The sequence below is a fragment of the Ochlerotatus camptorhynchus genome, unplaced genomic scaffold, assembly GCF_037179485.1.
Source record: "Ochlerotatus camptorhynchus isolate MF236.1 unplaced genomic scaffold, CSIRO-AGI_Acam_v1.1 ptg000105l, whole genome shotgun sequence".
In the NCBI taxonomy this organism is placed as follows: Eukaryota; Metazoa; Arthropoda; class Insecta; order Diptera; family Culicidae; genus Ochlerotatus; species Ochlerotatus camptorhynchus.
Window position 1 is genome coordinate 5,375,515 of NW_027040595.1, and position 21,797 is coordinate 5,397,311.

Sequence of the window (21,797 nt, forward strand, 5' to 3'; positions counted from 1 at the left end):
CTGGCAACACAGTATAAAGTACATGACCAAACAACATGCTCGATGTCATGGTAACCGTCACCACAGGCGCATAGATAGCTGTCTGAGAGCCCAATACGATAGAGATGTGAGTCTAACGAAAAGTGATTGGACATGAACCTAGACATGACACGGGTAAAGTCACGGTCCATGCCCAACCCTTTAAAATTCAATTCTGAAAAATTGCACTTCAATGAGAACGTTACGATATTGCGGATCTTAAGAAAAAAATTCCGTCCGGAGGATATCGTAGAGTTCTACCGCAGCTGTCAAAGTTCTACCGCCCGTATGAAATTGAAGAGACCATCGAGTTAGGGAGGATACTTGCAAAAGGGTTCCAAATATTCACACAAAATTCCAAATGACATCAGGTAAACAAACACATGAAATTTGTCTAGGCACGATGGTATCAAACTAACACTAAATATTTCTTAAGTATTTTCAAGTATATCCAGGTATTTTAGATATCGCCGTCTTGACCGTCTTTTTTTCAGAACGGCCCCACTGTGTGCCCGTGAGAAACAAGGAAACTGAAGTCTTTCTCCTCCGGCTGGGATTGGATGCAGCCGAGCAGTTGCAGCCAATTCCGCATATCGGGGGAAAAGGTGATAAAATAGCACTTTCGAAGGTACCCTATTAAAGGAGAATTTTTGGTTCCGGTGGCGCAGCTGTGGGGTATCATCAAAAAACAGACAGATATTTTACTATATGCAGTCAGCGCAGTTGGGCAGATTGGGCGACATTAGATTGCAGTAAAATGAAACATAATGGGCTATCATGGGAAAATTGGACGCTGGCCAGAACGATGAAAAGCGTCGGGTGAGTCGGAAATAAAAAAAAAGCGATTGACGCCGTGCAATCGGATGAAAAAGATTGTTTTTCTGCAAATCGGACCACTATTGATGCCTTGATTTTAGATCGTGGTCACTAGGAAAGAGAAAATTTCACCCGACTGGAGGCGAATGGATTAATCATTGGTTTATGTTTTGAGTTGTTTTTTTTTCAGAGTTGCGGCCTATCACAATCATGATCGTCAAACAGCAGATGGTAGTAACGCTTGGTACATTCCTATCAATATGCTCGTCGGAGCACGCTCCATGATCATCCATCAAGTTGACGAAAGAAGTGAAAAGCAACTGGTGAATGTCGTCTTCGGTGGTGATCCATCAACGATCTGGTCATTCCCGACAATCATGACACTCATCTGGGCTCGCTTTGAAGCAGTTGCTGCTTTGCTTGCTTATGTGAGTGTGTTGGTGAGTGAGCCCAACAGCTTCCATTAAATTTTGCCAGCTTTGTTTGTAACTCACACAGTCGTGTGTGCCGAGACGAACTTGGAATGTGTAGCCATTGTTTTCATGTTCTTCTGTCGTTTCGCTTTTTCTCATCATCGTACTGCAGAAGACTTCACCAGTGCTGAGTTGTACCACGGTACTGACAGCATTTAGATTGACAAAAGAGATTCCTGCGGTTAACAATCAAAACAACTGAGAACTCTCTCTCCGTAAAACTTCTCACCAGTATGACACAACAACCGTTGTTTTGCTTTTCTCACTCAATCGCAATATCACTAACACCTGCTATGTATTACCATCATATCACCGAGGCAAAATAAACAGACATATAAATTGACCGTCATCTCATTTCTAGCATAAATACGGTTATGACAGTCATTCCCCTTCCAAAATCACGGATGAGGCGATAGCTGTGATGTATCAAGGAAAAAGTCTTATCCTGCGTTATACAATCGTATCATAACCAGTAATTATTATAGTGAGAATTCATATCTGCATGAACACGTACTACCTGCAGTCACGAATGCCTGTTCATGGATAAAGATTTTGCAGCTATTCACTTTTTCGGATACCGTGACCAGGCATGGAAAATCATTTGCATTCAATTCGTGCATTCATTTACATTCATTTGCTCCTAACTATTCTCATCAACAGAATTCCGCAAAATAATGTATGAAGCTTTTGTAGGTTTTGTTATTAAATACAACTTTTGCCAACAACTCAAATCCGTATCTCTTATGCATGACGAACCAGAGCGAATAGAAGCCACTACTGTTTTTCAGTGAATGCATTTTACATTATCTAAAAAACAGTAATAAGTTCTGCCCGCTCTAATTCGTGATGCATAAGAGATACAGATTTGAGTTACAGGCAACTACAACTTTTGCTTTTTTTTTTGTTTTTTTTTTAATAACAAAACCTACAAAAGTTCGATGCATTATTTGGCGAAAAAAAAAGTTAGAGGTAAATGAATGTAAATGAATGCATGAAATGAATGTAAATGATTTTCCATGCCTGACCGTGTCGCTTGAGCTCCAAGAATAAGGATGCTTACCGCATATCGTATACACATTACCGAAGCCAAAGTATCAAGGGATCTGTAAAAAGCAAAACCAATAACAAAAAAACCTTTCCTAAATAGGAATTCCCTTCTAAATATAGGAATTGTGGCTAGCAATCATAGCAACCATTGGTATCCATCAACAAAGAAAACTTCAAATCGTTACTTTGAAGTCCGTAAGGAAACGCAATGTATTTCAATAAATCTTCGCTAAAATTAACAACGAATTTGTTTATTATTCAGTTCCAACCTGGATCGGGTATCAAGATTGGATCTGCTTGTTTTCGGACAAACTTCAGTTTGATCGTTTGCTTTTAAAACCGCGCTCAGGTTGAGGTTTGTACTGTCAAAAAGTTTGGTTTCGCACTGATTTGTCGAAGTTCCATGTTGGTTCCATGATGGTCCTTGCAATTTTTCGGAGCAATTTTAAATTTTAAGATTTTTCGCTTCACTTTTCGCATGAAACGTAATAACGTTGAAAAGATATTGCGCATTTTGCACCAAATTAGACTCCTGAGCAAAAAAATAATTGCACAGTAATATTTTCGCACATGCCAGAAGATTTAAAAATCGGCTTATTTGAAAGTAGTAACACCTTTAGAACAATACTAGCAAGCTACACTGTTGAATTAAAGCTCTAGAAAGCATTTAGAAGCTCCATATTTAACTTTTATGACCAGTGCGAAAATATTACTGTGCACTTATTTTTAGCGCAGGAGTCTTTGACAGTAAAATTCTCGTGAGCTTGTCAATTGTGAGTTGTGCCAGTTTTCAGATTTATTAAGCATCGTAATCAATGACGCTTACGTAAAAGAGAATTGATATTGCCAATGGATCATAAAAAAAGAGAAAGTGGCTTTAATTTGCATGTTAAGAAATTTAATTTTTGAATGAAGTAATGAAATTGGGTTGTTAGCGGAATGCTTTAATAAAACAGCAAAAAAAGATTATCTTCCATTTAATTCCACTTAATTAATTTTGGTATCCATGACAGATACGTATTTCGACTACAATGTGCAGTCTTCATCAGTGTCATTCCCACTAAAGAACTTATCAAAATCTAACCCCCTTAAGTACTCATCCCCTAGGTATAAAAGTCAAGATCACAGGTATATAAATGAAACTACAATGTGTTGAATCGGAACCTACCTAACTAATTAAAACCAAAGATTTAAGTAAGCTAAAGGAGAAAAATCTATTCAACTCTCTAATAAGAAAAATCCCAAAGGCTTGGTAGCCATCATAATGAAGTAATGAAATTGGGTTGTTAGCGGAATGCTTTAATAAAACAGCAAAAAAAGATTATCTTCCATTTAATTCCACTTAATTAATTTTGGTATCCATGACAGATAGACAACCCAATTTCATTACTTCATTATGATGGCTACCAAGCCTTTGGGATTTTTCTTATTAGAGAGTTGAATAGATTTTTCTCCTTTAGCTTACTTAAATCTTTGGTTTTAATTAGTTAGGTAGGTTCCGATTCAACACATTGTAGTTTCATTTATATACCTGTGATCTTGACTTTTATACCTAGGGGATGAGTACTTAAGGGGGTTAGATTTTGATAAGTTCTTTAGTGGGAATGACACTGATGAAGACTGCACATTGTAGTCGAAATACGTATCTGTCATGGATACCAAAATTAATTAAGTGGAATTAAATGGAAGATAATCTTTTTTTGCTGTTTTATTAATTTTTGAAGATAAACGGATATTGTAACGTATTAGCACCCACATATTTATTTGTTACTAGGAAAATGAAAATCCAACGTTTTCTTCAAAATGTTTCGTATGTTCTGAACTCAACAACTTTTAGCAAGAACAGGAAAATGAGTGAGCATTATTCTAACTTCCCACTTATAAATGCCCAACAGAGATGATCAGTGAGTGAATGATTTTGCTATTCTCTTGTCATTTAATCTAACTGTCATGGATAGCTTTTATGAAGACGGTCTAGTGAGGCAGAGGTGTTTCCAAGTGATATGCTAGATGACCGTCATTTCTGAGATGTGACGGTTATGCGAGGATGACCGTCAAGGTACAATAACTGTTATGATAATGCACAGCACTGGTCTTCACTGTTTTCGATAGGTTTTACATCAGCAGCGATTTTATGTTTTGCCTGTGAGTAGCGACCATTACTGGTGATTGTTTTTTGTCATGGCTCTACCTCTCACTGTGTGACAAAACGTTCTGTCAGCGATAGTCGGTTGATGCGTTGACAAGTGTCGAGTGAGTGTCATGATATTTTGCATCACTGGTTTTTTTTAATGTCTAGGGTTAGCGACAACGCTATGTCTCTATCAAAAAAGTGTTGGGAACTGGCAGTCTCTGCTTTATACAGTCGATTTATGTGTTTCTGCAAACGTCTAATATAAGAGTTTAATTCCTTTGCCTTTTGTATCTCTTTTTTAATTTTTGTTTGTCTCATCCCCCCATCTCGATGAGTCCCATCGTCGCCCACTGGTCACTATAGCCGGACGACCTCCAGACGAATCTAGGACCGCACTACAGTATTTTTTTTTATTTTGAAAATAATTGGGTTTTTTTTAGTAGTTCATTTGATAACAATATTTACAATTTGTTATTCTAGATCTAGGAGAAATTTCAGTGCATCTACATCAGTTCTATCGTTACAGTTACAAACAAAGCAGATGTATTCAATAAAAACTCTAAGCACTTCCACACGATTTCTTCTGCCTATTCCTGCTATGACAGGTCTTACCAAATCTTCAAAAGAGAGTCGCCTCCATCCATTTATAATGCCTGCTATCCTCTGTTGTAGAACCGTCCAAGCCGGGCCGACACGAGCACAAGCACATAATTTATGTAGAAGAGTTTCAGCCGTTTGATTAGTACAATGTGTGCAGTTTTCGTCCGGTACTCGCTGCATTACGAACAGTAGTTTTCGGTGCTCGATTTTACCATTGACGAGCAGGTAGAGTTTCGACCGCTGCGTTGAAGAGAGTTGCTTCGCTGCAATGTTTCGCCACGTGCTTGGCCAGTCTTTTGTCGGACTGTTGCGTTCCACCTTTGGCAGTACGGTTTGCTGGACGAAATACTGGTGGAGCGGTTATATTGGATTTGGAGGGTTTTTTTTTTTTTTTTTTAAATCTTTATTTTAGAGATTTTTAGCCTGAGGCTAGTTCATCTCTTTGGATTTGGAGGGGAATGTGGGATAAATTTGATAGGATTAATTTGATATCGGGAAGATCTATAGAAATTGCTGGGCATGGATTATCGTGGAAAAGATGGGATCTATAGTAATGTGGATGGTGACCGACTTACACTTAAGTACCGGTAATTGCAGCTTCAGGCCACCATGCTCCCGGCTGCGCGCCAGTTGTATTAATGGTACCCGGGTGGCTATCCCACTCCACAGGAAGGTGCCCATCCTTGACGTAATTTACGCTATGTGGACGCCTAGTGGTGGTATAATGGTTCATACTGGCAACAACGCACAGTGGGACCATTCTGATAAAAAAGGTCAATACCTCTTCTCCCCTTTATCGTGCTTTTAGAACCTTGGTGTCTAAGAAGAAGTTTCTCTTAATAATGGTCCACGTCTTTGGCGTGCACAGGGTGGGGTAGATTAATAAATAAAAATTTTATTTCCATATTTTCAAAGTTATGATATAAAATATTTTGATTTCTTGATCACTTGATTTGAAGGTAAAATTGAAAACCTTTTATTGCGTCAATTCCTTTGAGATTATGCCTGAAAATTGCACCACAAAGGTGCATGAAGGGACAAACTTCAATGAAATTTTTTGGTCAAAAAATCGCACCATATTTCTGGTGTATTTTTTTTTCAAGGTTGTTCATGGAGGGTTAATAGAAAAGGGTAAATTTAAGGTTGAAAAAATTCACCTTCGTGGTAGTAAATCGAAGAAATGCTTATTATTGTATATTTCTGGTGTAAAAATATCATTAAGGTGGTGCATGGAGGGACTAATCAAAATGAATAACTCTGGTTCAAAAATTGAATCGCGCTAAAAATTTGGAGGTGCAAATTTAACTGAAAATTTCTGGTGGAATGTTCGCAACACTGTGGTGAATGTAGAAGCAAGATTTATTAATTTTTGTGGTGCATAATTTGCATCGTTCTGATGAATGCAAGCTTCATTGAAAATGTATGGTGGAAAATTTGCACCATTCTGGTGAATGAACATGCAAAGCCTGAAGGTGCATGGTGAAACAAACTTCACTGACAATTTTTGGAGCACCGTTCTGGTGAATGGAGGAGCATGCTCTATTGAATATTTCTGGGGCAAAATTTGCATCGCTTTGATTAATGAAATGAACAGAAAATTTCTGGTGGAAAACTTGCACTAGTCTGGTAAATGAAGGCACAAGCTTTATTTAAAATTGAGCAAAATTGAAAATTTCTGGTGGAAAATCTGCACCGTTCTGGTGAACCGATGGGCAAGCTGGTTTTGAATTTGTATCCTTCTGCTGGATAGAGAAACAAATTTTAATAATAAATGTGATAATTGGAGGGAAGCTGCTTTACTGAAAATTTATGATCAAAAAATCCGAAAATAGGGGCAAACTTTATTTGATGGAAAACCTGCAACATTCTGATGATAGGAGAAGCCAGCTATATTGAAAATGGAAAAAGGGAAATCTGCACCAATCAGAAGATTGGAGAGCAATTTTTATTGAACATTAACGGTGGAAAATTTGCATCGTTCTGGTCAGTTAAAATTTTCTGGTGGCAAGTTTGTACTGAAAATTTCTGGTGTAAGATTTGCAACATTCTTCTGCATGGAGGAGCAAGCTGAATTGAAAATTGCTGATGTAAAAATTGCACAGTTCTGATGAATGGAGGGGCAAGCTTTATTGAACATTTCTGGTAGAAAAACTACGACGTTATGGTGAATTCACGGACAACTTAAATTTGACTTCCGAGAAGAACCTCAAGGGTATTGAATTCGGAGGACAGTTCCAAAAAATTCTGCGAATAATTTCTAGCGAATCCTGCAGATAGTTCCAAGATAATTTCGAAAAGAATACCGAGAGATTCAAATTTTTATTGAAATTCCAAAGGGATGTTGAGGAAAAATTTCGAGAGAATTCCGAGGATAATTTAAAGCTCATTCTGGGAAGAATTTCTGGAGAATACAGAGGAAATTATTCTGTAAGCTTAGGGGAATTTCAGTTCCAAGGTGTTCTGAGAAAAAAAAATCTAAAATATTCAGAGAAGAACCTCAAGGATATTGAATTCTTATGACAGTTCGTAAATATTTCTGGGGAAAGTTCAAAGAAAATTCTACGAATAATTTCTAGTGCATCTTGCAGATAGGTTCAAGATAAATTCGAAAAGAATACCGAGAAAATCAAATTTTGAGTGAAATTCCAAAAATATTTTAAGCAAAATTTCAAGTGAATTCCGAGGATAATTTCTAGCTCAATCCGAGAAAAAAAATCTGAAACTTTAAAGGAATTTGAGTTCCAAAGTGTTCTGAGAAAAAATCATGAAGAGTTCTAAGCGTAATTCCAGTGGACTTCTGAGAAGAATTTCAAAGAACCTCAAGGAATTCTGAGGATGGACTTTTTCGCAACTGTATAAAGTTTAAAGACAGGCTTTGGATTCCTTACTTGAAAAGTGGGTATAAGTTTGCTATTGAACCTTGGTCTATTGTTGCCTTACTAAGAACTAGTCTAAGAATCTTCTCTGAAAATTTTAAGTCATTTGTTACCATTGTTAAAAAGCTGTTTATGTGCAATACATTCTGGATTGTCCTTTATATCATCTTTAAAACATGTTGAATGTTCGGCATCATTTCCTGTAACCCCGACTGGCGGTACTTTGGGACAGGGTTGACATGCTCAATCTTTTGCACAATTCGTCATTCGTTACATATTTTTTTTAAATATTTTTAATGAACCTTGGCATTTAGGTCGAAATTTGAAATAAAAATGAACTACTATTTTCGCTGTAAATGACCAAATTCAACGTGCTCGCAACGGTAAAAGTAAAGTGTAACTACAACAGCATATAATACGCCGTACAGACTGTAGCTTACATCATGTAATATAGACTGCCTTGCAATGAGCACTCATACATAGGATTTCCAGTGAAAACTATATGTATGGGTTCTCATTGCAAGACAGCCTATATTACATGATATAAACCATAGTCTGTTCGGGGTATAAGAGCTTTCAAAATCTTGAAATAGTCAAAAATAAACTGTAACGATACCTTCAAAATATACAAAAACGTACTGCACAAAATTTCATAAAGGTGTAACTGCATAAAAGATGACACCAGTACCTTGAAGAATATATTTTCTATGGTTTATATTTTTACGTGTAAAGAAGAGCATGCCGCAAAACATTAATTCAACGATTCTTACAGGGTTCAGAAATTGCAAAAAAGCGACCGAGATGCTGGGCAAACACAATCGCAGTGATATCCATGTTGGTAGTATGGACGCTTGGAAGATCAAAATCAGGAAGGGTATCGACGAAGAGCTGGACCACCAAAAAAAGAGGTATGATTGCTGCTAGTAAGGCAAAGCGGCTACAAAATCGCTATATAATGGAACGTTTCATCGATATTATGCGCATACTTTGTAAAGGTGGCCGACCACTTCGTGAACATTTGGAAGGAGCAGAAAGTGTGCCACCAAGTTGGTGACTAACTACGATCCTGTGCTGGAAAAACACTTCGCGGAAGCTGCCAAAAATTGCCAACAAGTAACCGTATTCAAAATGACATGATTACGTCGTTGCACAATGTAATGTTGCGGCACATTGCGAAATCCTTGCGAGGAAAACCAGTGGTAATCATTGCAGATGAGACAAGCGATTGTGGCCACCACGAGCAGTTGGTGATTGTCATCAGGTATATTGATAATGATCGGCCGACGGAAACATTCGTGGGTGTGAGACGGTGCTGAAAACAGACGCGACGACCATCTTCAATTCTAAAGCTGAGGTCCTGACAGCGATGCAGATTTCTTGGGAGCAGGTAATGGCAGTATATTTTGACGGTGCCAGCCCAAAGGCTGGCAGCACTGCTGGAGTACAAGCCAAGTGCAAGGATGAAAACAGCAATATACTTTTATGAAGAGCTTTGAGTGTGTTGGTTTATTTCCTTTTAATTCCGTTATAATTGCTTAACTTTTGACAGATACGCGTATTTCGTCTACTACTTGTAGACTTCATCAGTGCCAAGTACTCAACACCACTGATCAAGATTAGATTGATCAAGAGCAATATACTGTTTGTTCACTGCTATGCGCACTGTTTGAACCATGTACTTGTCGACGCAGTGTGCATAAGAAAGAAGAATGCGATTCTTATTGGTCACTCATGTCGGTTTGCCGGTGCTATCATCACCATCGGAAGTGACTTTTGAATCCAGAATCCAACCACAAAGGCAACAACATTGCAGCAAATGTATCATTTCGGTTAAAGCCCTACTATTGCAACATTGTCGATGGGATTAAATTACCAATTCCATTGGCTGTCTGAAAGCAGTTTCCATTGAAGAAGATGAACCACCACCCGAGTAAAAAATAAATAAAATTAGCTAAATTGAACAGTAGGGAAACAGTCGTGGGTGGACATCACCATCTCCCAAGCACTTTGGAGTACTCTCCATCAGGCATGGACAATCATTTACATTCATTTGCCTCTAACTTTTTTCATCAACAGCATTTCACAAAATGATGTATAGAGCTTTAGTAGGTTTTCTTATTAACTACAACTTTTGCCTGTAACTCAAATCTGTATCTCTTATGCATCACGAATTAGAGCGGACAGAACTCATTACTGTTTTTCAGTGAAAGTAAAATACATTCACTGAAAAACAGTAGTGGATTCTGTCTGGTTCATCATGCATATGAGATACGGATTTGAGTTCTTAACAAAAGTTGTAGCTAATAACAAAATCTACAAAAACTCTATACACCTTTTTGCAGAATTCTGTTGATGAAAAAAGTTAGGGGCAAATGAATGTAAATGAATTCACGAAATGAATGCAAATGATTTTCCACGCCTGCTCCCCATCCCCAGATTAAATGCACCATAGAAAAAAAACAATTGCCCCTCTTTCACAAGATTCCTATGCACGCTAGTGTTTAAAATAACTACTCAAATTTTTATTAAGTTGGTATTACACTTACATAAACAAATTTTCACTGCTTCGAGATAATAGCTTTATGTCTTGTGCAATGTTGTAGAGAAACTATTTTTATGAACCTTTGCCCAAGACACCAAGCTTCTATATCATTATCTTCACAATATTTAAGTGAACTCTTGACAGGACTACCTTAAAATCGCTATTTTGACTTTTTTGTCTTATAATCTCAACTAAACGGTTTGACATGTTCTACAAAGTTTTAAATATCAGTCACATACACAACTTTTCTGAAGACAAAGGTAGTTTGTAAAGCTTTGTTTGAGTTGTATAGTAGGCTAAAGGCAAAATATTACAAATATTTCAATTAAATTTTCTCTTGAGTTTGCAGATTTTAGCAGCCACATTTAACATGGTTTGATCAGTCATGATGTGAAGTATAAACGAGCCAAAAATCTCAATCAGGTGTGGTCGGGCACTAAGGTTTTGTCAATAATCTTTTCAAGATGTTTTTATATTAATGTTCATTCAAAATGTTGTTTGTTATGTTTCTTACCGCATATTGTTATTGAAAATTTGTCGAGAAACAGAGAAAAACAAGTTAACACTCCGAATACGGTCAGTAAAAATCTTTACGCCGACTACAAAGCCTCCGAAAAACGTGTAACGGCAAGTTTGCAATAACATAACGAAGCCATTTCTTAATGAATTTCAAAAATTTTGGGGTAGATGGGGTCTGTAGATGATTTTGATTGTAAAAAGATTGAAAATAGAGTCGTCCACTTTTTCAAAATGCGAAAAGAGTCGTTACACGTTTTTTTAAAGGTGTGTTTATAGGGTTTTGCAAGTGTCGCAAGATCTGTAATTTAGATTAATAGGTACAAATGTTCACAATTAGCCAGAATACAGTCCATATATAGATCCTGGAGACAACGGAACGGTCCTCATAAAAATCTGGAACATCCGTAAAAGTGGTCAATCCATGAACCTTAATATAGAGCTCCGCGGTTTTTTTTTTTGAAAACATTATGAACTGTGATATAAACAGGTATTTGGGGTCGTGACATAAACATGGACATAGATGGCCATCGGACCGTCCAGCGGAAGATCCGGGACATCCATAAAAGTCGTAGATCCACGATCCTGATCCTAGAGCTCCGCGTTTTTTAAACATTAGGAACTGTGATGATAGAAAGAATTTGGGGTTTTGATATAAACATGGACCTGGATGTCCATGGGACCGTCCTCCGAAAGATCCAGAACATCCATAAAAGTGGTCAATCCATGAAACTGATCCTAGAGCTCCGCAGTTTTTGAAAAACACTAAGAACTGAGATGATAGTGTGATGATTAATTTCGAGTCGTGACAAAGACATGGACCTTGATCGCCATGAGACTGTCCTCCGGAAGATCCGGAACATCCGTGAAAGTAGAAAATTCACTAAACTGATCCTAAAGCTCCATGGTTTTCTTGAAAACGTTAGGAACTGTGATATTAGAATGAATTTGGGATCGTGACATAAACAGGGACTCAGATGGCCATCGGACCGTCCTCCGGAAGATCAAAAAAATCCGTAAAAGTGGTCAATGTATGGAACTGATTCTAGAGCTCCATGGTTTTTTTTTTCGAAAACACTTGGAACTGTCATATATAAATTGATGTGCGGTCGTGACATAAACATGTACCTAGAAGGCCATGGAACCGTTCTCCGCAAGATCTAGAACATCGAAACTGATCCTAGAGTTCTAAGGTTTTTTCGAAAGCATGTGGAACTGTGATATAAGAAAGAATTTGGGGTCATGACATTAGCATGGACCCAAATGGCCATGGGCCATCCTCTGGGAAGTCCAGAACATCCGTAAAAGAGTTCAATCAATGAAACTGATCCTAGAGCTCCGCAGTCTTTTTTTCCAAAAACATTAGGAACTGTGATATAAGAATAAATTTTCGGTAGTGACATAAACATGTACCTAAAGAGCCATGGAACCGTCGTCTGGAAGATCAACAACTTCCGTAAAATGGTCACTCCATAAAATTGAGAGGTGGAAGCAGTACTATGACGAGCACATCAACGGTGATGCAGCAGAAAACAAAGGTGGCACGGCAACAGACCTTGGAGCACGTGCAGAAGACGACAGGCTACCGGCCCCTGATCTTCAACAAGTTGAGGAGGAGATCGGTCGGCTGAAGAACAACAAAGCAACTGGTGTAGATCAACAACCAAGCGAGATATTAAAATACGGTGGTGAAGCACTGGCTAGAGCGCTTCACTGGGTAATTGCCAATATTTGGGAGGAGAAGATATTACCGGAGGAGTGGATGGAAGGTGTCGTATGCCCAATCTACAAAAAGGTTGGATTGCTGCAACTACCGCACAATCACATTCTATGCCACTGCCAGTCACCATTTGCAAAAGAGTTTGTGGGGCAATACCAGGCGGGATTCATGGGTTATATTCGCGATTCGGTAGGTTCTGCACGAGTACGGATTTCCGGATAAACTGAAGCGATTGGCCAAGGCGACGATGGATCGAAGGATGTGCGCTGTGAGAGTATCGGGGAGGGACACTCTCGAGTCCCTTTGAATCTCAAAGGGGGCTACGACAAGGTGATGGAATTTCGTGTCTGCTATTCAACATCGCGTTAGAAGGTGTGATCAGAAGAGCAGGGATAGACACGAGTGGCATGATCTTCAGGAAGTCCATCCAGTTTCTTGACTTCGCCGATGACACCGACATCATGGCACGGAACTTTGAGACGATGGCGGAAACGTACATCAGACTGAAGGCTGAAGCTAGGCGGATTGGACTTGCCATCAACGCATCGAAGACCAAATACATGAAAGGAAGAGGTTCTAGGGAAGACTATGTTAGCCTCCCACCCCGAGTTCAGATTGACGGTGACGAAATCGAGGTGGTCGATGAGTTAGTCTATTTGGGCTCACTGGTGACCGCCGGAAATGATACCAGCAGAGAAATTCAAAGACGCATTATGGCAGGGAATCGTGCCTACTTTGGACTCCGGAGGACGCTTCGAACGAATAAAATTCGCCGCCGCACGAATTGACTATCTACAATGTAGAATCGTGATTTGCACTTGTGCTTTCGGATTATGGACGGTAACCAGAAACACAACTTACTGTAGAGAAAGTTCCACTTTTAATGAATTTATTCTCCCTTTCTTTTCTCTGAACCTCTGTATATCACAGCCTACTACATCTCTCCTTCTTTCTTAATGAAATTGATAATATTCTCTCATGCTGATACTAACCAACTCTATTACATTTGTATATTAAATAATCTTTCAAATATTCTGGTTTTCCAGCTTCACGACGTCTTCTAGTCCAAATTGGTCCAGTAGATGTTGATTCAACCGGAGTATCTACTGTTTCCTGTTCGTGTGGTTCTTCCGATCTCTTTTCATCCAAGTTCACGATTTCATCGAAAACTAATGCTGGTTCTTCAAGGTTGAAAAAACAGCTACTACAAGTTAACTGTTTAGTATGATTGATATGTCTGTCATACTCAATACCGGTTTCCAGATTCTTCACAGTCAGTCGCGTTCCATTTTTCTTTGTAACTATGTACGGCTGTGGATCAAAAGTAGGCGTTAACTTGTTACGTTTCGAGAAATTCTTAACTACTACGTGGTCTCCAACATCAATCACTGAATGTTTAGCTCGTCTTCGGTTGTCACCATATATCCTACCCTTTTCCTTCTTTGTTCGATCGGTTTCTTTTATTTTAGCGTATACTTCTCTTTCATTTTCAACGGTAAGGTTGGGTAATTTATCCTTCAAGTAACGACCAAACATTAATTTCGCTGGAGTTTCGTTGGTAATGGAATGTGGGGTATTTCGATAAGCCAACAAGAAATCGTATAGATCATTCTTCCAGTCTCGTCCTTGAGCAACACTAATTTTTACGGATTTTAGTAGTGTTCGGTTGTGGCGTTCAACTAATCCATTTTGGAATGGCGCATATGGTACCGAGTGTTTGAGATCTATTCCTGATGTTTTGCAAAAAAACACAAATTCTTCTGATCCAAACGGAGGTCCATTATCACAAATTAATTCGTTTGGAAAACCAAACCGGGCAAAAATCGTGCGCAATTTCAGTATTGTTGCCTTAGCGGTTATTGTTGTCATAATTTCTATCTCAGGAAATCTTGAAAAATAGTCTACAACAACCAGAAGGTGTACACCATTCGAAATTTCTGTAAAGTCTAATGCTAATTTCTGCCATGGCCCTGCTGGTAAAGGTACTCTTACCATTGGTTCAGTCACTGGATTTGAAACCAATAAGCATCCGTTACATGCTCTTACAAACTTTTCAACCATCGTATCGATCCGAACCCACCATACCTTTTCCCTCAACCTTTTCTTCATTGCGACAATGCCTAGATGAGGTTCGTGGGCAAGCATTAGAACCCGAATCTGCAAAGCTTTTGGCACAATAATTTTGTTGTTTTTCAAAACCAGTTCTCCGTCTGTAGAGAGATCGCTTGAAATCAATTTGTACCGGATCAACGTTTTAGGCCATCTTTTCTGCGGATATGGTAGCCAGCGTATGAGTTCTTGTAATTCAATATCATTCCGAGTTTCTTGAATAATCTCAAAAAGCGAGACAGCAACGGGACAAACATCAATGGATACTAGTCGTACAATTCTTCCACTCTCTTCGTCATAACTTTCATCTTGATCTGGTGTTCCCTGACAGAGCCTTGAAAATGGGTCAGCAATGTTACATTTTCCAGGTCTATAAATTTTTTTTATAGTCATACGACATCAATCATAGTCTCCATCTCTCGATTCTGGCGCAAGTTTTGAACTTGTCCCCAAAGATTGTTACCAAAGGTTTATGATCAGTAATAAGCCAGAAAAACTTTCCATACAGATAAAAATGGAATTTTTCTGGGGCCCATACTAAGGCGAGAGCTTCTCTTTCCGTTTGAGCGTATCGACGTTCAACTTCGGAGAGTGTTTTAGAGGCATGGCTTATTACTTTGAATAGACCGTCCGATCCTTTCTGGAAAAGCACTGCTCCAAGGCCAACTGGACTAGCGTCGGCTATTACAAAGGTTTCCAGATCAGGGTCGAAGTATGCTAATGTCTCCACTTTAGTTAAACTATTTTTCAACTGCTCGAAAGAAGTTTGCTGTTCCTAAAAAAAAAGTTTATATTTTCTGTTTATTAGTTGTCTGTTCTGAACATATATTATTATTATTATTATTATTATTATTTTACCTGCGTCCACTCAAATTTCTGTCCCTTCTTTGTAAGTGCATTCAAAGGACTACACAATGTGGAAAGGTGAGGAATATAACGCCCAACAAATGTTATCAGTCCCAGAAAACTTCGGAGTTCTTCCGCTGATTGGGGTGAACGAAATTTGGCAATAGCTTCAATTTTCTCACGTGAAACAGTGACGCCCTCAGCTGATAAATGAAATCCCAAAAACTCCAATTCACTTGCGCATTCTACAGTTTTCTGTTCGTTTAAAGCCACATTGTATTTGAACAACCTGTCCTTCAGAAGGTTAGACCTTTGCTTCAACGTAACCTCGTCAGGCGCAAAAATTAAGTTGTCGTCTATTAATATTATTAGCCATGGTAAATCTCCTAGCATTGATTCCATACATTTTTGGAACACTTCAGGTGCGGCAGATAATCCAAAAACTAGGCGTTTATAACGCATCAACCCTAATGGTGAAATGAATGTTGTTATGTATCGACATTTTTCATGGAGCATTAACTGATGGAACGCTTGTCTAATGTCGAATTTAGCGAAAACTTTGCTATTCTTCAATCGACTAACCATTTGTTCAAGAGTGGGTAAAGGATGAACTTCCCTTACTTATTACATTATTATTACATGCAGGCCTTATTAGCCTCTCTAAGGTCAACTTTTATTCTTACTTCATCTGCACTCTTACGCTTCACCAGCATAGGCGATACCCATTCTGAAGCTTCAGTGACACGTTCTATTACGTCTTGGCGCTCAAGTTCTTTAAGTTTAAGTAAAGTGAGCTCCTCAAGTGGGATAGGTATACGACGATACGCCTGCCTTACGGGTGGAATTGATTTGTCAATTTTGATGTTTGCACAATAGTCTTTAATACAGGGCAACACTTCATCAGCTACTGCATGTAGAAATTTAATGATTCCGAGAGCTTCTGCGGTATTACCAAAAGCGTTGAACCCAACACGTTTGAGGTTTTTCCAATCGTCAACGCTCAACACATCTTCATCAGCTCCGGTATCAATAACGAAACGAACACTTACTCCTCCGATTCTAGCATCCGCAGTACGTTTGCCTTCAAGATGAAAAAGCTCACGGATTTCCACCGTATTTGTCATATCATCCACTTCATGCACGAATTTCTCCTTCCGGTCATGATGATTCTGGATTCTGTTGTAGCCAGCTTTCTGAGTTGATCGGTTTTCGTTTGTTCGGAAATGTGGTGTTTTACAACACCGCGCATAATGTCCCAGTTTGCCACATTTGCTGCAACGAGAAGCTTTCGCAGGACAACGAGCATCATTGGCCAAATGGTTTCCCATGCACCTGGAGCAGGCAAACCTTCCTTTTTTCAAATCGTTTCCCACTACACCTACCGCATTTAGTTCAGCCAAAGGAACGGATTTCCCTCGAAGTTCTTGCAGCTGCGATTTCACTGATTCATGAGTGCGTGCGATTTTAAGCATGTCTTCCAGAGTAGAATCAGCTTCTAGGTACTTGGCACGAAGTTTGTCTTCATGTTGTGTAGCAAACACAATCTGGTCCATGATCATCTCGTCAACTTGATCACCAAAACTATATTGAGCGGCCTGCTCCTTCAAGCGAATCACGTATTTGTCAATTTTCTCATTCGGGTTGAACATAAGCTGACGAAATTTGAACCGCTCGTATCTCTGTGACATTTTTGGAGAGTAGTAGTTATCCAACACTTCCATAGCCAATCTGTAGCGGTTATCTAGAATAGCCGATTCGCACACGGTGACATCCCGTGCTATCTTTCGGACGTCTGGCCCACCGAAACACATTAGAGCCTTGAACATCTCATCGTGATCATCGATACCTTTCAAGATCAAATAGGAAACGAATTGATCTTTCCATAATTCCCAGCGTGTACTCGTTGATCCGTCGTCGATTTCAGAAAATGGGTGGATGTTGAAATTCAACTGTAAATTATTATTTATTTATTAGTATTAGTGTGAAAAATACTGACATGTTTACTCGTTAAGTTTGATTCTTGCTCAGCAACCTGTTTCCTCCTGTTTTGGAGTAATCAACAATTCGTATGAAGTTGTCATAGCAACGCCCAAAATTTTCCCATGTTTCGTTTAACGGACCGGAATTATGTATTCCCTTCGTTTTATTTTTTTCTAGCGCTACGGACCGGACTATTTTACATGGAATTTCCTTCATTTCTTTGTAAGAAATGGGCCGAAATTTCCATGAATCCCTTCGTTTGCTTGGACAGAAACGGGCCGGAAAATTCCCTTCGTTTCTAACCGGAGAGCAGACCGAAATTGCTTAATGACATTTCCTTTACTCTCTACTTTACTTATGGGCTCTGCATTATAGTTTCCCCTCACCGATTAAGAATTTTCTTCTTTATTTCACAATTTTTTTTAAACACCCAACCCCTCAAATTAATATCAATAGTATTGTTAATTACCGTAGCCATTTCTTCAGCACTCTGCCTTCCAGCTTTCCTTATTTTTCCGGATGATTTCCTCCGATCGAATTAAACTTTCCGGTTGGTTCGTCTCCGGACTCGTCGCCAATTGTAGAATCGTGATCTGCACTTGTGCTTTCGGATTATGGACGGTAACCAGAAACACAACTTACTGTAGAGAAAGTTCCACTTTTAATGAATTTATTCTCCCTTTCTTTTCTCTGAACCTCTGTATATCACAGCCTACTACATACAAGACGCTGATTAGACCGGTGGCCCTCTACGGCCACGAGACCTGGACTATGCTAGTGAAGGGCCAAATCGCCCTTGGTGTTTTTGAAGGGAAGGTGTTGCGTACCATCTACGGTGGAGTGCATATCGATGACAGAACGCGAAGGAGGCGAATGAACCACGAATTGCACCAGCTGCTGGACGAACCATCCATCGTCCACATTTAAAAATTTGGCGTCTACGGTAGGCTGGGACACACAACGACCCAGTAAAAATGGTTCTAGAAAGCGACCCAGCAGGAACAAGAAGAAGAGGCGTGCAGCGGGAAAGGTGGATCGACCAAGTAGAAGGCGACCTGCGGGCCCTTCGCAGACTACAAGGCTGGGGAAGTGTGGCCATGGATCGAGGAGAGTGGAGTCGACTTCTTCGGACAGCAAAGGACAACAAGGCCTTAGTCTGCTTGGTAAGGTAAATGAGTGTCAGATATCACCACAGGTGGATTAGTTCAGGCTTTTCCTAAAGCAAAGTTTCATGCAAATCTGAGAAGGTCAAGTCAGGTTTTTTTTACCTTTTTGGCCTATTCCCTGGCGCTTATTATAAATATCGTTGAGAGAAAGATAAATCTTAAGAATGTGGGCAACTATCGAATAACAAAGCTCTATTTTAAGTAGCTTCACCTTGATAAATTAATACACTTATCCGCGAAGCCACAACAGTCTAGACTGTTTCCGTTTGCAAGTAAAGCAATTGCGCCATTTAACACATTCCATCACAAAGAAACTTTCATCGATATCCATTAACTTACCATAAAGCAGCAAACAGCGGACCCAATACTTGCACCCAGTGCATCGTCGCACCAAAAATTATGACCAAACATTTCCCATTTACGTGACCGAAAAGTTGCCCTTTGTGGAACTTACTCGGTACTGATGATGTCCCTTTGTTCCTCCACTTGTTTGGTCTGACTGCAATCGACAAACATTTGGAAATTTGGAGCAAAAAAAAAAGTGCAGACGTGTCGATTTCGGTGCATCACAAATATCGGCTGATCCCGATTTCTTTCCGGTGTCTGCCTTGGAAAGAGGGGGAGGGCGTCAGGCGAAAGCGAAAGTGGGACGCGTCGTCTGGACTCGGTTAGAAATTTACCAACATAAAGAAAACTAGTCGAATACTCCACCTTCAACTCTACCGATTCGAAGAGAGTGAGGAAATCTAAGCTCGTAAAGAAAGGGAAAAACTTCAATTATTGCTTTGTGCGGGCAAGCTGAATCAATAGTGATTTTTATTGGCTAGAGGGTTTAGGTGTTTACGGGGGTAGTTTTCCGGTCAGTTGAACGAATTCAATCGCTGAGCTGCAGTTAGCCGTTATACGATTCCGATTTGACTTTTTCTCTCGGGCTGCAGAGACCTTTGTACTGCGGGTTCTGACCGGTTTCACACTTGGAGCCCGTCTTTCCTTTCTTGTAGATTGGTTCTTTAATCATGTTGGTCATCGAGTAGTTACAAACCAAGTAGTAGTTGATAAATTTCCCGTTGGTAATATAATGCGTCAGCGAGCATCCAACCTTCCATGTGCGATCGCTTATGATCTGCGTGAAATGACCGATTTGAGGTCTGAAATAAGAGAACGTTATTTGAGAACGGAAAAACCAGCGATATGATATCTTACCCTTGATGATTCATCGGATAGCTATCGACATATGAAGGAGGGCAATCCTTGTATTCATTGAACCATTCCAGAGTAAAGTTCACTACGCGATCCTCTGGCGTGAATTTCATCCCGTAATAGGTGGTGATGGCAAGATTCTGCCCGGAGTACTTGAATTGTTGAGTGTTCCTGCACTGATCGTGAGCAAAAATGCACTTTCTGGCATTGAACGATGCAATGTTAGCCATTTCTTCGTCCCACACCAGCGTCGGCATTCGAGCGGCCTGCGGAAAACCGTACATTCCTCGAGCTATCTGAGCGCGGAGTTCGTTGTGCTTGTTCAGGATAATTTTCTGCATATTGGCGTTCATCGGTACAAACTTCACCTCCTTGCCGCATGCCTGTCCAAATCCCCGAGGAGCATTACACGCGATGTGTTGTCCCCGTCGGCACAAACTTGGATCGCAATAGTTTGAATAGCACGATCCAACGCATATGGCAAGCGTGATAAATACAACTGAAGATTTGAGATATTAGAAAATGAGTGGTGCAAGGTGCACAGTAATTATTTACCAACTGATTTCGAACTCATGCTGAAGCTACGACTAATACGATCGCTGGAATGACGGATGAAAATTGCTCTGTTCATTTTATAGGAACTTGTGTTTACCATGCACCCTTTCAAGTCTGGATTAGAAAAGCCTTCAATAATGGTGCCACTTTTATAAAATTATGAATTTTAAAAGTTGTTACTGATTGGATGTGTCTACTTTCGAAACCAGAATTCAGGGTAATATGGAAAATGTGTTTGTTTTACAAATGAAACCAAATTCATCCGATGCGAAATGGTTGAACTTGTTTTAGAACAGCTGCACCGCCACGTGTGTTGGTAGAACGATTTGCGATAGTTGGTCTGTTTGCGGCTCAGATGTGATGCTATGCAATAGACAAATAATCAACACTGAATGCATTTTACGCACAAACAGCAAATGCAAAGTAAAGCAAAGAGGATGATGCAGCGACTGCTTTACTTGCTCATTTATATTTTCTTTTTATGCACAGTCGTTTTATGATTTGGCAATGATTTTTTTTATGAATTGGTATTTAAAAAGAGGAAACTGCACAGATAAAAATTCTGAATTTTAATTGTGATGTAAACATTCATTCACGTAGACTTGTATTGCATTTCACGCAACCGAGCAACTTGTAAACAATGTTGTTTCCAAGAATGGGCTTTTGTATACAATATGTGCTACATTGTATGAAATGTGTCAGAACTTTACATGATATATAATGTAAACGTATATGATATGTAACGCTCCATTTATGTGCATCATATTGAACAGAAATTTACACTACTTTTTCGAACTGTGTGATAAGACGATTGGTTCCGTTGTACTTTGTTCATAGTAAATAGGATAGTTATAATTTCTCCAAATGTTTCCCTTTCATTTAGTTTAAGTGTCGTGTTCAGCGTCCGGTAGAACATTTACCGTTATTGGGTAGTAAACGAATCCACCCGATATCCACACAGTTCGAAAAAGTAGTGTAAATTTTTGTTCAGTATGATGCACATAAATGGAGCGTCACATATCATATAAGTTTACATTATATATCATGTAAAGTTCTGAGACATTTCATGAAATGTAGCAAATATTGTATACAAAAGCCCATTCTTGGAAACAACATTGTTTACAAGTTGCTCGGTTGCGTGAAATGAAATACAAGTTTACGTGAATAAATGTTTACATCCGGAGAACTTTGAGATTTGG

The 21,797-nt window shown here is 39.3% G+C and overlaps 1 protein-coding gene across 1 annotated transcript; it reads right to left on the reverse strand.

Annotated features, from left to right (window-relative positions):
* Positions 1-19,628: 19,628 nt before the first annotated feature.
* Positions 19,629-20,689, reverse strand: LOC135699273 (antigen 5 like allergen Cul n 1-like). Its single transcript, XM_065219473.1, has 3 exons — positions 20,599-20,689; positions 20,047-20,542; positions 19,629-19,991 (listed from the first exon to the last, which is right to left on the reverse strand). The coding sequence occupies exons 1-3, from the start codon at positions 20,672-20,674 to the stop codon at positions 19,736-19,738; spliced, it is 828 nt and encodes a 275-aa protein (XP_065075545.1). The 5' UTR covers positions 20,675-20,689; the 3' UTR covers positions 19,629-19,735.
* Between the last annotated feature and the right edge of the window lie 1,108 nt (positions 20,690-21,797).

What these genes read in the sequence shown, in the direction of transcription:
- LOC135699273 (XM_065219473.1), bottom strand. Translation starts at nt 20,674, where the DNA reads ATGAACAGAGCAATTTTCATCCGTCATTCCAGCGATCGTATTAGTCGT. An exon ending in CATGAGTTCGAAATCAGTTG is followed by an intron (nt 20,543 to 20,598) that starts GTAAATAATTAC and finishes TCAAATCTTCAG; the next exon opens with TTGTATTTATCACGCTTGCC. An exon ending in TATCCGATGAATCATCAAGG is followed by an intron (nt 19,992 to 20,046) that starts GTAAGATATCAT and finishes CTCTTATTTCAG; the next exon opens with ACCTCAAATCGGTCATTTCA.